Genomic DNA, 11,010 nt, shown 5'->3' with positions numbered 1-11,010 from the left:
TCTCTCGCACTACGTGGAAGTTGATTACAGAGCCTTGGGGCTGCAGTGGAGAAGGCTCGGTCGCCAAACGTTATCAACCTACTCCTTGGTCGCACCAATGGAGTTGTTGTTTCTCACACTATGCCAAGAAAAATATTGTCAACTGCATGTCTCTAACTGACACCCTCACATGTGAGAAGGATTTATGATTGTTTTACTTTTTGTTCCCAGCTGTAGTGGAAATGAATATCCAGTGTCGACACCAATTTGCATCATCGTTGACTCAGATTCCTAACTTCTGCGGACCAATTTTTAGTATATCTTGGTTTCCGTGGTATCTGATATTTCCTTTTATTGCATGGCCTTTCCGTGTCCAAGACATGCCAGAGACTGCTAGGTTACCAGGATACATCACATATCACACGGAGTTCTTAACTGGATGCGGAGGGGGCAGGACTTTCATATGAAAGGTGGGAAATATTCATTTTCCTTCAAAAACTTTTCCCGAAATGTTTACCTAAACCATGGGTGTTTTTCTGCCCTAGCACTCCTCATGACCAGGTTGCCCTTTTGTTACATCATAAATCATAAATACCTTATTCTCGGGGTTCCCGAGTGACACTGTATAAGATACACGCGCATTTTCATTGTGCAGGCGTCTGCCATTTCCCGAGTTTCCGATCCCAAAATTGCGGCCGAGATACAGCGCTTGGTTCACGGAGACCGGCTCGAGATCGGGAAATCTATCACGAAAACTGAGGACGTCATACGCAGGAATGGGTTCTTTCTCGGTGGATTTCTCGACGCTACGGGAAGCGAAAACTCACTCAGAGGATTATCACGCAAACAACATTGGTCCAGTCTATTCGCTTAAATTCAAGAATTAGCTCTGCATGATTTCCCAGTCGAGGCTTATAATACGAGATGAATTCGGTACACAGATTAGGCACCCTTTTGGATTAACGAGAGATTACGATGCTGGACAGAATCCGATCGAAATACGAGAAAAAATACGAAAATACAATTACACCCCACACAACGGCTCATCGATATCAGATTATTTTTCTTGATCATTGAGACTGTCTCATCACGCTGCAAACAGGTGCTATATAATGCGTGCATGAGGTAGAACCAATAGGATCGATGGACGTGGCTTCTTCAAGAGGAAGTCTTCGGAAAACATCGGCAATAATCGGAAATGGTCGGGTCGTTTTTTAAAGACGGAATCCTAGCAAAGGGGGTTTCACGGTAACGTCACAGCATTTCTTCAAAATGGTGGCTCCCATGTAAACAAAAACACCTGTTGCATTCGACGTTTTTATCGATATAAAATCACATGATCAACTACCTAAATAAACAATCACGAACTAATACTTCAAAGTGTAATCCACTGGTAGATGATTGAATTCAATAAATGTTCACAACAGTAATGTTTAATTCAGAGTCTGTGATTAGTACTCCGACTTTTATCACGGTAGATGTTTGCAGCATATCCAAATGTTGACATGGAGTGACCTTCACATTATGCAGTTGTTCTTATTGATAGAAGCAGAAAAGGGAAATTCCCAATTATTTCCCCCAAAAATACGAACTACTGGGACAGAAACCACCATAGATCCCCTCGTTTTCTTAACTTTTGAGCCCTGTGAAGATGACCAATATTTTGCCTTCATAGGGATGGGTTGTGTACATGGTGTAGTGTAAGTTGCATTACGGTGATCAACTTGAACTTGGCGAGTGCCGCAACCTGAAGAACAAACCACTGGCGGAGATCAACTACGGCAAGGCATTTATCACAACCATGAGAGAAATGGACGGTGATAAACTAGGGCAAGGCAAGTGTCTCAACAAGAGGAAATGTACTTTATCCAAGGACCTAGATTAATATCTCTCAAGATTGTAGCCTATTTGCAGTATAGCCCGGTGGGTGGCACCGGACGGATCGGAGTACCTCTCAATTGCTCAGAATGCGTGTAGACTGGTAGAGAGAGGAGCATAGTCGACCTGGATCTGAGTGGCCCAGTGGAAACATCAGCGGCTGATGGGCCCTGGTTTCATTTTCGATTGGTCCCGGTATAGTAATGGGAGAGCGGGCTACTCTCATCGACACAGCGTAGCTTTGTATTGTTCATAATGTCCTAGTTTGTGAAGCTCAGCTCAAGTTAATATTTTTAGAAAGTGATATTAACACCGGTTGCAGGTTCAAAAAGTAGAGGCCACTGAATCGATGTCCGAAGCAGGCCGTGGGTTCATGGCAATGGGTGCCTTGCCCTAAGTGACACTACAAAATAAAGCACTCGATCTCCGACACCAGTGACAGCCGTGTGCTCCTCTCATCCTGGCACGTCGATTTCCTCCTTTGGTGAATCTTCTTCTTCTTCTTCTTCAGCGTTCGCTCTGCACTTGGAGGGGTCATTCTCCTAGGAGTAATCCTCCTCCAAGGCGGGATGAGCGTATCCTGCGTGCCACTACGGTAAGGCGCCAATTGGGTTTATTGGCCTAGTGGTCCGACTTTGGCGAGAGAGATAGAGTCCACGCAAGCTACTCATGTTTCTCACTTGGTGGGGTCTTAGCTTGCCCAGGCATAGACACCAGGTACAAGGAACCTCGGTTTTGAGTCTCATTCGAAGGACTGTGAATTTTAGTTCCTTGAAAGCCACGCCGGTTCATCCAGACATACGATCCTGGGTTCTCCCCGGGATCGAACCCGGGCCCTATTGCGTGGTGGCCAGCAGTGTAAACCACTAGGCCATGAGGCTCCTTTTTTGTGAATCAATACACTATACGATGTGTTCCCAGACCCTAATAATATATCCTATAGTTATCAATAAATTCCCCCTTTTTTCTGCCGTGTAGCGTTAGGGCGTCATGTTTTTTAGGGTACGCCTGGGGGGGGGGTACGTTCATTTGATAGAGGGCGACTCTCTTCGACAGCGCAGGTTTCCTCTAGGGTCACCAGCTTCCACCTGCATGTACTTACAGTACAATCATCCAATATCAGTCCTTGCTGACGCTCAGCTCTCAACTCAATATTTTAAATACATGTAGCCAAATCATCGAACTGCTCTCTGTGCATTTCTGGGTCTGTGATTGTTTATATCAATATTGTCATCTAGAAGTGGAAGGCTGATAGACGATTGAGACCTGGGCAACAACCTCTTAACCTCAATGTTACACTGGTATCAACTGGATTTAACCGGCTCGAGCGAGTTCAGGCGTGGGACATCAAAAATGATAAGAGTGTAATTTGTCTTATCATTTACAAATGCGCAAATCACTTAATTTTTTAAACATCACACCGGGACGGGCCCATTGCGGAGGAACCATGCCGAAAGTGAAAGGTTTGTGCTTTAAAACATTTGTAAAGTCAACTTTTGATCTGCGGAGATAACTTCAACCGATTTTCTCCACGTTGCCCTGGTTTGACCCAAACATTTTCCTCGTACAGAACATGTATTTACTGTTAGATGGTATGGAGCCACCTGTCAGCAACTTCATGAAACGTAATCTCACAGGCCTATCTTGCTCTTGTCGAAAGTCTCCCTTTAAATGTACATCGCCATGTAAAGTGTTTAAACTCTTATGAATGAAAGAATCCAACACTGTGACGTGTGGCAGATATTACAGCATGATCGTTTTTGGCACGACTTTCTGAGAAACGGACAATAGTTAGAGGTGGTGTTGGTGGTGGTGGTGGTGTTGGTGGTGGTGGTGGTGGTGTTGGTGGTGTTGGTGTTGGTGGTGGTGGTGTTGGTGGTGTTGGTGTTGGTGGTGGTGGTGGTGGTGGTGTTGGTGGTGGTGGTGGTGTTGGTGGTGGTGGTGGTGGTGTTGGTGGTGTTGGTGTTGGTAGTGGTGGTGTTGGTGGTGTTGGTGTTGGTGGTGGTGGTGGTGGTGGTGTTGGTGGTGGTGGTGGTGTTGTTGTTGGTGGTGGTGGTGGTGTTGGTGTTGGTGGTGGTGGTGGTGTTGTAATAATGTTGTGTAATAATGTTGTGTAATAATGTTGTGTAATCGTGTAGGCAAAAACTATTTCATGGACTATTGCAGGTCTATTGGAGCGTCTCAATGATGACGAATACGTCATTGTCGCGGAAGGCTACCTTTTCGAGTTTGAAAGAAGGGGCTATCTCACCGCCGGGCCTTACACGCCCGAGGTCGTGCTGGAACACCCCCATCTCGTCAAGAACATGCACGAGGAGTTTGTCCACGCCGGCAGCGATGTCGTTCTTGCTTTCACGGTAAGGAAGCTTTTCAAAAGACCTGGTGCTTCGAGCCTGAGTGCTTTCGTTTCCCTTGGTTTTAGGGCCTCCTATAAATATAACGTGCAGGTCAATACCCCAGCCTCTAGATTCCCAGACTCAGCCATCCTCGAAAACCCAATCGTATGCTCCTCCACTCGTACACATTACTGAGCTCAGTCGTTCGTGCCGAGAGTTGGCCTCAAGTTCAGGGTGTGGCTCATTCGACGTCAGATCAGTGATTTTCCGGACGTAAATTATTTTGAGAAACCGGGCTTTCTTCCATCTGATCGAATTGCCTGTCTTTACATTATTGTACCTGTAGAACCTTCATACCCATTTTTCAGTATTATGGAAACCGAGAGAAGATGCGTCTGATCGGTTGGCAAGATCGTGTAGAGGAGATGAACCGGGAAGCTTTACGCCTCGCCAAGGAGGTGGCTGACGAGACGGGTACTCTGATGGCTGGGAACATTTGTAACTCGACCTACTACAATCCGAATGATGAGTCGACATGGGAGGACATCCGCCAGGGAATGGAGGTGGGTGGAATGGAATAATGCTAAACTCTGCCACTGATTAATAAATAAGTCCCCAGTTAACAGGGTATTCCTGCCCTTTACTTCTGTATTTTTCTTTGACTTACATCTTATCAACTTCATACTTAAATAGCCATTATTTACAACACAGATCACTACCTTTAAACCCATGGTCCCCTTATTGCTATGCCCAATAATTCTCCCTTAAAGAGATATAACATCCGTCACATTCTTGCTTCCAGCAACAAGTTGAATGGGCTGTCGAAGCAGGTGCTGACTATATATTGGGGGAAACATTCTGTGAATACGGCGAAGCAAAGATGGCGCTGGAAGCTATCCTAAAGAATGGACAAGGTAATCATTTCTATTTCTTCTCCCCCTAATTTTGCTTCTTTCTCGCATTCACTCTAACGTTAGGTGTTAGGTGCTGGCCCTACCTGTCTGGTTTAATTAAACCATCAAATTCGCCCTAATGCCAAGACCTAAGGGTTCCTCAAACGCACGTTAACATCATTGATCGACTCCATTTCAGGGAAGCCAGCAGTTATGACCTGTGCACCGTCGGTTACCGATAACGTCCTGTCCCAGACCATGTCAATGGTCGAGGCTTGTCGCTTGTTGGAGGAGCAGGGGGCGGACGTGACCGGCCTCAACTGTGTTCGTGGACCCCAGTCAATTTTACCCATGATTAGAGAGGTCAGGAATGTCTGTAAGGTGGGTAATTGTTACTTGATTACTCCATATGATGGATGATGCATTGTGATTTATCTCAACAAGTGAGAGTCCTGAGCTCAAAAGATATACATTCTTCTGCTATGCTTTCTTAGCTGCAGTCCTATGAGACTTATAAACCTCAAGTCTATGGTTGATATACATGTACATGTACATTATGTTCAGTCTATCTAAAACTATAAAAGGACCGGGTCTACTGACCCCAAATATGTCATTTAAATTGATGAGTTAAACGAAGGGAACATGTATGGAGAAGGATGCGGACTAAACATGCCATGGACGTGCCAGGTACCTCTGAGTCGACATGATGAAGCTGATGGTGAGGCGTGACACGGAGAAAACTATCAAAGAACCGGGTCGAGGGTCCGAATGATGAGTAAGCGGAGGGGAGATGTAGGGAATTAACATTAGGTCGTTTTGATGCGACTTTACCAAGAACTAAATAACGTATAAGCTTTGAATTCTTACAGTGTTGTAGCAATGATCTTGTGTCTTCTTTCGCAGATTACTTGCATTATTTCTTTAAATGTTGACTGCAGGGCCACATTGCCTGTCTTCCAGTACCATACCGCTGTGATGCTGAGCACCCAACCATGCAGTCACTCAAAGGACATGACACAGGTAGTGCATTTTATTCAGTAAAGCTTATCGTTCCTGCAGGCGATAACTAGGGTAAGCACCCAAGGGCAATAGTTTGGGTAAGCATACAAGGGCAATAGCTTGGGTAAGCATACAAGGGCAATAGCTTGGGTAAGCATACAAGGGCAATAGCTTGGGTAAGCATACAAGGGCAATAGCTTGGGTAAGCATACAAGGGCAATAGCTTGGGTAAGCATACAAGGGCAATAGCTTGGGTAAGCATACAAGGGCAATAGTTTGGGTAAGCATACAAGGGCAATAGCTTGGGTAAGCATACAAGGGCAATAGCTTGGGTAAGCATACAAGGGCAATAGCTTGGGTAAGCATACGAGGGAAAGACAACAGCTCTCCAATAGAAGCGCAGTATCGTCAATCCGTAAAAGCATAAAGCGCCCCCCCCCCGCCCATTGCCAGAAATTAATGGTAGGCTCTTGTTTTGGAAATACGCTTGTCAGTACAGAGTGTCGACTCACCTATTCTTTGCTTTGATCTTAACTACGAGGTACGTTCTTTTTCAGGTACTCGGGCTTTTCCAATCGACCTTGACGAATGGTTTGTCGGGCGAACTGGGGTGGAGAACTTCACCAAGGAATGCATGGACATCGGTGTCAAGTACCTTGGTCTGTGCTGCGGGGGCTCCGCACACACTCTTCGGACCATGGCGGAGACAGTCGGGAAGAAACCAGCTGGAAGCAGGTACGCGCCCAAGATGGAACTGCATACTCACTTCGGTGATAAAAAGCGTGGAGTTGTCACGTACGATATGTCCATTAGGGATCAGATTGAAGGTGGCATGAACAAATAGTGAAAACGTCGGTGATCATAGACCAAGTCTTATCATATAGACGGTAGCTCAGATACTCCTGCACTAACATTTTTTTACAAATTGTGGTCCCAGAATTAGGTCAGATATACATGGACATTCAAGGGAAGAAAATTCTAATTTATTAACAACACGGACATATATAAATGCATGTGGAGGCCAATGGTTTCGGCAAATCTAGTCCGATCACACGACATTGTAAATGACAGAAGCCCGCTGTCAATAATCTACATTTGTTTGTCATCGTTCAGACGGCGACATGACAATTGTTCGTATGTAGAATGCACTTCTGTAAGCGATGTCCGTCACTTACTTCAATAGATGTAGTATATAATTCGCCATGCTCCTAAACAAATTGCCTGACTAAATTTTTGGAGAAAGTTAGATATCTGCCTATCTCAACTCCTAACCACGTGATACACCTTCTGTAAAAATGCCTATCTCATTGAAAAGTTCATACAAGTAGAGGTGACACTTAGTGGCATTAACAAGAACTAGATGTTCCTCGTAGTAAATGGAGGCGACGTCTAGCTGGGTTCCAGCTGAGAATTTGGTTGGACACAATATTATGATATCATCAGCATACCCAAAGGCACAGGCAAAAATTGTTCAAACAAAGCACTCCTGACCAGAGTCGACCAGAGCCGGAGTCTGACCAGAGCCGGAGATAGTATACCCCCTTGCTTCCTTTTATATATTTGCATAGGAGAGATCAAACAAACACATGTGTATAGTTCAAGCTTTATTTACGAACTGACTTGCACATAACATGGTAAACGTAAAATAGAACGAAACATACATGGGAAGGGATTAACCCTCTATTCACAATAATAGTCTTATTCATAACACACATCACCGCACATCATTGGAAGCAAACGAATGTGTTCTATATGGAATGTTAGCTTTCAAATGCATTTTCTGCATTTTCTGATATCTGACGGAGAAGTCAATTATAACTTAACCATTTAAACTCATAACATTGATACAATTATACGATTATCACTGCCTAATTTCTCTAAACTCTGCATCGACCACGTTGATGAATTGTACAGAAGAAGATGTTGACCCCAAGGTGTTTTTTTGGTCTGCAAAAACTTCTTTTTGTCACGAGTGACTGACATACGTATACCATCAGGATTTTAATATCCGATTGAACACAGCTCGGAGGGTTAAAAACACTTTCATTGTGTTATGTATAACCTGGACTGAATAAATACCGCCAGAGCTGTAGTTAACAGACACATGCAGAAAAAAACTTATCTTTGCTCACTACTCTAATTAAGGTGCCGTTTTTAAAGCAAAGCAAAATTATTTTTTGCACGAAATTTTATCAGTGTGATCTTCCGAACTCTAAACGTGGCGTCAGGAGAGCTGAACATCGTTTTAATAACTTCTGACGACATAAATTTAGCAGGAGTAAGTGTTCCTTGTCTCAATTTGCTTCCGGACAAGTGCTTTGAATAAATGCTGCTTCGTTTCCGGAATCATGAGACCTAAATATAATGACTTCTGGGAATGAACATTGAATCAACCTCCGTCTTTACGGTGTTATACTATTGCTATTACTAACGGTTTAGTAACCTTGGTGCTAACTTTAGACATGTGGATAAAGATTAGAGGTCTAGGATGGGACGTTGGGGTGGGGGTGGGGGGGGGGGGGGATTACAGTGATGTATGAACCGTTAAGCAATATACACAGAAGAGCTGCCTCGAACAATAATCGTTCGATTTCTCGCATTGTTCAGCATTCAACAAAACCGATATCACGTTCCGTATCACCGAAACAGAATACAACATCGATATTATAAAACAATTTCTCCAGGATATTTGTTTTCAAAGGTACGAATCTAGTGTGATTGAATTGAAACTTTTTGAATATGTTTGCAGAAATATATATGTTCTCTATTCACACTGTTGTCATTACGTGTCCCATTAACTGATAGGTTGACGAAGAGCGTTATGCTGCGTTTCTATCCATATTATGTGGTTCTCTGCAGTGGTAGTCCGATTGCTAAAAGGAGTTCGAGTTCACCATCATGGAGGTGTTTACGTCGATCAATATCATAAGATAAAGGAGGATATGGTCAAGTTGTTTCAGGTGATGCACAGACAGTCTCATTTTGACAGGATGTGAAAAATTTACAAAGAGTTTTGTTCGAACTGTCCAACAGGAATTGGAAATTGGCCAACTTAATGAAAAACGAATAGGCGGCTAAGAGAACTTCGTTAAGTGTTTATGTTGGTAGGAGGTTTAATATCTGGCAAATAATGATGCCTTGTTTTCGATGATAATCAATACATTGATGAAATCATTTCCTTGGGGTTTTCTTTTATTCAATCGCTCCAGTTTGTCAGCGATATATAAGCCTAAACACAAATGTTTACCGGACGCCGCATGAGAGTTGGGTATTTCATGCAACATTGAAAAACCAGTTTGAATAAGTCAGGTCTTTCTCATTCCATTCACCAAAAAAATCTGGATCATGACGTCACCTCGACAAGGCAGTGATACGCAGCATCGACCAGAAGATTAGTTTATCAATCTTGACTTGAACCGAGAGCTTCTTTATCCAGAGAGCTACCTGTCAAAATGCCTGATGGAAACAGCCAAAGCTAGTAGCAATTTTTCTATCAAAATGTGATGATTTGCTCTCTTTTCAGCACATCCATAAAGCGTGGACTATGTTTGTATTCGATACATCTCCTGATTTGTTTCTATAATTTGGTGTTATTCGCCGTTTATACACAACAGAGTGATACGCATGTCGCAGTAACGACCAGAATTGGTCTATCGTGTAACCAAGAGCTTCTTTATCCAGGGGTGCCAACTTAATATTTCATGCTCGTAGATTTGATGGATAAAACCAGCTGCGATGGCGGCAACTAACGAGGCCATTCCTTTCACCATATCCAGAGAGAATGGAATATGTTTTAATCAAATACTACCTTTGATTGGTTTCTATGATTGGGCGATTTTCACCGTTAATGTACCATTAACATTAATCATGGCAGTAATTGGCTTTCCAGCAAATATACTTGCGATTATTGGTATAGGACATGAGCGGCCATACACATCAACTTCTGTGCTGCTACAAGGTTTAGCGGTTACTGACAGCCTGGTCTTGGTTTCGGTATTATTTGGAAAATCACTGCAAAACTTGTACATCTACACTGGTTTTTGGTTCGAGTATATTTTGTTTCATGTGCAAGCATACAGTTATCTCCGCACACTGATATTCTTTTCAAAGACTGCATCCATCTGTGTCACTGTTTGTGTTGCCACAGAGCGATTCATTGCTGTCTGCAGACCTCTGTGGGCGGCAGCTATATGCACAAAAAGGAACGCCTACATTTCACTATTCGCGATCTGTTTCGGGGCGTTTTTGTATAGAATCCCCCTGTTCCTCTCATACGGAGTCGCATTCAGTTACGACCCTTGTTCGCGTATGATCTTGCCTTGGTGGCATTATACTGACTTGTACTTTGACTATTATTTCTTTACCATATACATAGTAAGCCTTCATATCATTATTAATTCATTGATACCAATAATTAGTCTCTCAATCCTCACCGGCTTGATATTATCTAGCCTCAAGCAGGCGACTATTTCTCATCTCACCAAGAATGACGTACAGCGAGACAAACAAATGAGGATGGTTACGTATCGGGTGGTGACCGTGGTGGTTATATTTATAATACTAGAGATGCCAGGCGGGCTTTCTCAAATAACTGGAGCAATTCAAGTATACTCAAGTCTCGATTTAGACTCTGATATCTATTCGGGTGTTCTCAATATTTCATACTTTCTGAGCAATTTAAACAGTTTTGTGAATTTCTTCATTTACTGTTCAACAGGCCAACGGTTCAGACAAGCCCTGCGGAAGGTATTTCAGTGTCGCCGAAGTTGATATTGCAATGATGACACGAATTCCCGATCTTCTTGTGAAATCTAGAGGGTGGCTCTTGTTTCTGCCTACAAAAAAGAAGCAAGAAGCGACTACATCGCCCTGTGGCAGTGGTTGAAACAAGATGATTTTGATCATGAGTCATATGAAACCCTTTG

General features: G+C 43.3%; 1 protein-coding gene across 1 annotated transcript; it reads left to right on the top strand.

Moving 5' to 3' along the window:
- Positions 1-3,181: 3,181 nt before the first annotated feature.
- Positions 3,182-8,579, top strand: LOC135498145 (betaine--homocysteine S-methyltransferase 1-like). Its single transcript, XM_064788320.1, has 7 exons — positions 3,182-3,320; positions 4,024-4,214; positions 4,562-4,756; positions 4,996-5,107; positions 5,286-5,467; positions 6,025-6,106; positions 6,643-8,579. The coding sequence occupies exons 1-7, from the start codon at positions 3,245-3,247 to the stop codon at positions 6,927-6,929; spliced, it is 1,125 nt and encodes a 374-aa protein (XP_064644390.1). The 5' UTR covers positions 3,182-3,244; the 3' UTR covers positions 6,930-8,579.
- The last annotated feature ends 2,431 nt before the right edge of the window (positions 8,580-11,010 follow it).

The sequence above is a fragment of the Lineus longissimus genome, chromosome 13 (genome assembly GCF_910592395.1).
Source record: "Lineus longissimus chromosome 13, tnLinLong1.2, whole genome shotgun sequence".
NCBI lineage: Eukaryota > Metazoa > Nemertea > Pilidiophora > Heteronemertea > Lineidae > Lineus > Lineus longissimus.
This window is presented reverse-complemented; position numbering and strand designations above follow the sequence as displayed.

Coding starts and splice junctions, on each gene's coding strand:
- LOC135498145 (XM_064788320.1), top strand. CDS start 3,245: ATGCGCAAATCACTTAATTTTTTAAACATCACACCGGGACGGGCCCAT. Junction 4,215..4,561: donor ATGTCGTTCTTGCTTTCACG/GTAAGGAAGCTT, acceptor CCCATTTTTCAG/TATTATGGAAACCGAGAGAA. Junction 5,468..6,024: donor AGGTCAGGAATGTCTGTAAG/GTGGGTAATTGT, acceptor TGTTGACTGCAG/GGCCACATTGCCTGTCTTCC.